The 7,144-nt window shown below is 28.8% G+C and overlaps 1 protein-coding gene across 1 annotated transcript; it reads right to left on the bottom strand.

The window, feature by feature from the left end:
• Positions 1–1,912: 1,912 nt before the first annotated feature.
• LOC126320558 (uncharacterized) lies at positions 1,913–3,376 on the bottom strand. The gene has a single exon (XM_049994016.1). It carries the CDS (start codon positions 3,227–3,229, stop codon positions 1,976–1,978), a length of 1,254 nt encoding a protein of 417 aa, XP_049849973.1. The 5' UTR covers positions 3,230–3,376; the 3' UTR covers positions 1,913–1,975.
• Positions 3,377–7,144: the final 3,768 nt, after the last annotated feature.

Here is a 7,144-nt window from a genome sequence, read left to right as displayed (position 1 = left end):
CAACATACAAAATATCTATACACTTTATATCTATAATTATCATTTCATCTATATAACGTTATTATTTATCATATATTATTATTTTATTATTTATCTCTGTTCTATACAAATTTATATATACATATACAAACTAACTAATTTATTTATATATACGTATAAAACAAAATATATGGTATGATATTTTATCAATTATATACATATATATTGAGATTATATAGGATCGTTCATAATTGTTCAGATAAGATACGTTTTTTATATATATGTATTAGAATTCGATCCAATTCTGCAGTCACTCAATAAATCAATAGTGTCATTGATTTCATCCTCAAGTGTCAATTCGACAAGGTCTATTTTTATGGTCATTCTGTGTCGTAACAAATTATTAGTAAAAAAACACCTGACCTTATAAAATTCTAACTCATCTGATATTTCAGTATTTCTGATAATATCAGAGCTCTATATAGACTAACGAGTCTTGATCACATATTCTAGGCATTTTCGCAATATGACTGACAAATATTTTTGTTTTAGAAATAAAGGCACTTGCTAAATATACACTAGTCTATATCATATCGAAAAACCTGTACTCATGTCTATTTTGTCAACTATTTTTTTCATGAAGAGATATTCCCAGAGAGACACAACATTCTACACAGTTTATAAGAACATCAATATCTATCATGTTCGACAAATAGACGCGCTCTAGAATTATTCATATCTTGTACATACTATATACAGATCAACTAACTTCATCGCTCAAGCTTATTAAGACAATTTTTTCATACTCGACATCTCAATCGGTTTCTGCTTTCATCAAAATATATTTATGCTATCATATTCTATCACCCATTATTATACTATCATATTCTACTATCACATAATTATATCTTGTCTCTATATTTTATCATATTATCAATCTCTTTTATAATATCCATATCCACCTTCTTCTACACCTCTTCCTACATCTTATCACAATACCACCACCCACACATACCACACATAACTCTATATCATACAAATTAAAATCTTATACTATTCACACACAATATCATCATCATACTATCTATATACTCAATCATGTCATATTATCTACACAGTCCATTCACACTCACGCCGACAATGCTATTTATATACACTCACAATATCATAATCAAAATATATTGCAAACATACAACAATCCTCCATACACTCTCTTCATTATTCACTATCATCTACTTCTATTCATAATATCTATTACCCACTATCCATTTCTTTTCATCCACATCCACACATTCTCTATTATCATACTATCATATCCTCTCTTATATTACCTCATCAAATATCTTTTCTGTTTGCTTTAAATTTAACTCACATCTATATCTACCTATTCTTCTGTCATCTCTATTCATATGATCTACGCACTAACTCTCTACTTTTTACCTATACACTTTTCATCAACTCACGCTATTCTGTATACTCTCAATCTTTATCATACTCTCTACTCGTACATCCACAAACTCTATCATAACTATTCCCTCACACTTTTTTATCTATATCAACTATCCATATACTTCTCTACCATATTACACTATCCATATCCACTTTATCTAATAAATCATCTACTCCTATTATTAACTTAATATACCCACAAAACCTATCAATACATCACAACCTATAATAAATATTCACGCAATAAACATATAATATCTCAAAATGCACATTCACTCTAATTATCTTACTTCTAACATCATCACCTCTATCAATAGTCTTCCACTAAACACACATCTCCTAGCATCTCTTAGGTATTATTTTAAATTACCGCTCTATTTTAATCAACTCTATTTCACATCTTATATATACATTATCTTTGTTTGTCATTTTGTATATATTAAATTGTATAACTGCTAACTCTCATACTAAATTTTAATTTAAATAATTCATATTTTATATATAATTATTTATTATCCTGCATAAATTGCATGTTACGATTCAAATTCTAATTTGACATTATCTCTATTCCAGTTCTACACACTAACATCATAACAACCACCTTCAATCCGTATGTATAGAACATTGAATCAACTGATGACTTAGGCATAGGCTTATCACTATATTCACAGCGTGTGACATTACTGCACAATCTACTCACAGGTCTAATAAAACAACTTTTCTTTTCGATAGATGGAGGTAACATCGCATCATCACAATTTGCATTCAAATTGTGTTTTGTTGAGCTAATGTTCATATTAGTTAATTTTTTCAGACCACTCAGGTCAGGAATATCACCTTCAAATTGATTCACACTTATATCCAAATATTCGAGATTAGTTAAATTACCAATTTCACTTGGTATAGTGCCACTTAATTGATTGGTGCTCAGATCTAGTGTCTTTAGCCCAACCATACTACCAATATTAGATAATAAAGTACCGTTGATATTATTGCTTGAAAGATTCAATTCTTTCAATTCGACTAGTGAATATAGACCCTCAGGTATCGGTCCAGACAGACCTGATCTACTTGAGTCAAGTTCTAATAAATTAATCAGGTTACTAATATTCTGACTTAAACTACCGCTAAAGTTGTTTCCTCTTAATACCAAATGTTTTAATTCCTTCAATGAATACAGACTGTCAGGTATACTACCAGACAGTTTTAATTCACCTATGTTAAAATCTACTAAGTTTGTTAAGTTTTTAATACTATCACTTAAACCTCCATTAAAGCTATTCCCTTGCAGTTTCAGAGTTTTCAGTTCGTTTAATGAATATAAAGCCTCAGGTATCTTGCCAGATAATTTTGATTGACTTAAATCTAATATTTCTAATTTACTCAAATTTCCGATCTTATCATCTAAAGTACCACTAAAACTGTTCCCATCTAAAGCCAGATTTTTTAATTCACTCAACTCATAAAGTTCCTTTGGAATACTACTACTTATATTCGCATCTCTTATTGATAAAATTTGCAATGTATCTTTAATTGATACAACAGCAGCTACAGGAAATACACTTATATCATTACCGATTATTTCAAGCTTATTGATCTGGCTATATTCATTGCAACCTAATCTTTTATCACTGCAGTAGTCTTCTTCATTGATTCTCTTAATTGGTGATAACAGTTGATTCAACTCCTTCACAAATTTTAAAGAGCCCTCATTCGAAGTACTTGGCTCGCCGTCTGCCGAAAATATTGATAATATCTCAGCTGCTATAATTGCCACTATCAACAACTTGTTCATCTTCATGCTTTAGGTTTTTTGATTAAGTGTAATATTAATGATGTATCCTTATAAGTATTCCAAACGGTGTTATTATTGGTATCCCTGTTATTCCCTATACTTCTAGATCTGTCAGGGGCGTTGCTTTCATACAAATTTAATACTACTCAAGCTTAAACTGATTTCACTTAATGTACAGATTTCTTAAATGCTAAAACTAGCTGTTATTACAAAAAATTTCTTCCACGTGGACTTGTTCTAAATTTAGCTCTGACTCTGCCTTGCGCGATTAATTACCCGATATGTCCCTTTCAACCTCTTGCACTGAACTGAGCTTGGTCTCCTTTATCGTTCATCCAACAGTTTTTAAGTTGTTTATTGATCACGCCGGTTAACCTTTTCTTGTTTCTTTTTGTTTCTTTGTCCTTAGCAAATACGCATTATTTATTTCCGATTTCTCTATTAACCCTAGCAAACCCCTGTCCAAGTCTACACCTTCCTTCTCGTATTCGATTTGCTAGTCTTCTGAGTCCTTCTACAATTGTATTTTCCTTTTCTTCCCAGGTTTTAAAGATTTTTGGTGCCAATAATCTACCGGACCTTCTACTTTTTTCATCTGCTGGACTTTGTTCACTTTCAACGTACTCTATTTTTCTTACGTCTAGTCCTAATTTCAATATGTGTGTTCTTATGCTCTTAGACTTGCAACCTTTCTATTTTCTGCTTCTTTCGGCCTCCTCAATATACCCCCTACTACTCCTTTACTGTCTGCTAAAAGCTTAGTCTTTCTACCTTCTAATCTTGGTATTAGTCTTTTTGACACATTCTTTAATCCAGTTAATTTTCTTACTGTTGATCCACATGATATTTCACTTGATTTTAGTAAACCTTCACATCTCATAATCACATTATCTTGTCTATCTTTAACCATTCTGGTCCAACCAAAATCTACTGCGTCTGTATGCACCTTAAATATTTCACCATTAATGCTACCTTTTACCTTACCCACTCTTGTTTTGCTAGCCTTCTTAAAATCTTTTCACATCTTTCAAACTCTTTTTTGCCCACTTCTTTTTTGATCACCTTAATTAATCATTTGTATAATCTCTTTCAACTTGGGTACGCACATACTATGGTATTGTATTAATCCTAGTATTATTTGTGCGTCTTTCTTCTCCTTAATCTTAATGATTTTCCCAATTACGTTTTCTTTTTTAACCTCATCTGGACATTAACCAGATTCTTCCCTAAAATATGACCTAAAAACTTAACAACTTATCTCTATAGATTTAATATAGTCTTCCTTTCGTTCACTTTAACCCTAAAATTTATTAGGTCTCTCCTTAAAACCTTATTTCTCAACTCAAAACATTCTCTTTCACTATGGCCACACACTTATATATCAAAATATGAAAATAATCTATCACATTAGGTCTCTTCTAACATATTCATCAAAAACCTATCAAACACACTTGGTGCATCTGCTAGACCAAAAGGCATCCCCGTCGATATAAACTGTCTCGCTCTGTTATCATTAAATGCTATTTCTTGATTTCTTTGTTTATTGGAATTCTCCAATACGCATCCCTTTAGATCTGTTTTTACAAACCATTCAAATTTTCTTGCTCTATCTCTAATGTTGAACAAGTTTAGTATTATCGAGCATATTCTCGCTACGCTCTTGTTCAATTCTCTATAGTCAATTGTAACATGCCGCAGGTCCTTAATTTCTTTAGGTACTAAATCAATTGGACTGTTACTTTAATACATCATTTATTATTCTAGTCTGCAGAAAAAACAGAAAGCTTAATAAAATTTAACACTGTCAGTCTGACTACAGTCATTGCGAAATATTACTTATTTCTCATAATAATTATCTAAACTTGTTTTATCTGAATCGATCAACTGCTTGTTCAACCTATCCATAAATTCCTTCGAAAGGTCATCATCTAACTTCATCGAAAACATGAAGTCTTGACTATTATAATAACTACTGCTATCAAAAAATCATTCATTACCTTCACATTTTAGCATTAGGTAATAGCAACAACCTCTCCTCCTGGTTTCAGTCTCTTTTACTCAGCTCTAAAATTACTAACACAATTAATCACATAATCTGAATTAACCATATTTATCATCGATCTATTTTTTAACCATATTTATTATCGATCTATTTTTTAACCATATTTATTAATTATCGATCTATTTTTTAACCATATTTATTAATTATCGATCTATCTCTTAACCATATTTATTATCGATCTATCTCTTAACCATATTTATTATCGATCTATTTTTTAACCATATTTATTAATTATCGATCTATTTTTTAACCATATTTATTAATTATCGATCTATTTTTTAACCATATTTATTATCGATCTATTTTTTAACCATATTTATTATCGATCTATTTTTTAACCATATTTATTATCGATCTATTTTTTAACCATATTTATTATCGATCTATCTCTTAACCATATTTATTAATTATCGATCTATTTTTTAACCATATTTATTAATTATCGATCTATCTCTTAACCATATTTATTAATTATCGATCTATCTCTTAACCATATTTATTATCGATCTATCTCTTAACCATATTTATTATCGATCTATCTCTTAACCATATTTATTATCGATCTATTTTTTAACCGTATTTATTAATTATCGATCTATTTTTTAACCATATTTATTATCGATCTATTTTTTAACCATATTTATTATCGATCTATCTCTTAACCATATTTATTATCGATCTATCTCTTAACCATATTTATTACCAATCTATCTTTTAACTATTCATAAAATAAGAGCTAATAATCTCACAATCCTTCCATATTTTGTTTTTATTCTATTATTTGTTACGACTCGATTAGTTCTCTCTACACAACATTATATTTGTACCATATAAACATATTCTTCGCCTATATATTGAATTATATATGGGTCTATATTTACCTATATATGTTTCTAATTTTAATTATTTTGGTATTGTATCTGTACACTAATATTACACAGTATTGAGTACCATAGTTTAGTGATACGATCTGCTAAGGTTTAGACACTGTTATGCTTTATATCAACCTTATCGTATTTTGTATCTGATTCACACAGCTTCATTTGCAGGCATACATTATTTATAGATTGTCATAATTAGATACAGCATTTTTTTATATGACTTTGATATTGATCAACCTATTGTGTTACTTATTTTAGACTTTTTGCGTATATTATTACTTTCTATGCACACCTAACTGTCTATATTTATTTATGATCTCGTTATGTACATTGTTTCTATATAATCGTTATGTGTATATATACTATTTATGATATCTACATTTATATTCGAATTATCTAGTAATATTCTATCTATATATAATACGTACATACAATATAATATTAGTTGTGTTACGATGGTTAAGTTACACATTTTATCTACATACATATAGATACTTCATTACTTTTGATACATAAATAGTAAATAATATAAGTCATTTACTATTTATATATATTGATAATTTTATTTTACGTTTACGTATAAAAGTGTAATATAAAATTTATACACCATATCTATATTTGTGTACATTTGATGTATTATTTTTTATTCGATTACATTTATTATTACCTAAAAACACTATCGAATATATATGTGTGAAAGTTCTATCATTGGAGTCAATAATTATATGAAACACGATTATGTCTGATGTATTGTATTGCTATCTATATGTACTATATTAGATTATATAAATAATCATTATATATAATGCAAATTAGACATACAATTTACATATAGACTGTATACAAAGAAGTTCAATATATGTTTGTTGTTCACCCCTACTATATATTTTTAATGTCGATATCGTCATATTTAATACTTTTACAGATATCAGTTATCAGGGTTATTAATATTGTATACCTCTTCAACCTTTATATATT

Source organism: Schistocerca gregaria, unplaced genomic scaffold, assembly GCF_023897955.1.
Source record: "Schistocerca gregaria isolate iqSchGreg1 unplaced genomic scaffold, iqSchGreg1.2 ptg000728l, whole genome shotgun sequence".
Classification (NCBI taxonomy): domain Eukaryota; kingdom Metazoa; phylum Arthropoda; class Insecta; order Orthoptera; family Acrididae; genus Schistocerca; species Schistocerca gregaria.
Note: the sequence above shows the minus strand (reverse complement) of the source record. Positions and strands in the feature narration are given on the sequence as shown.

Bases quoted from the DNA above. Each gene is read 5' to 3' on its own strand.
- LOC126320558 (XM_049994016.1), bottom strand. From the start codon at position 3,229: ATGAAGATGAACAAGTTGTTGATAGTGGCAATTATAGCAGCTGAGATA.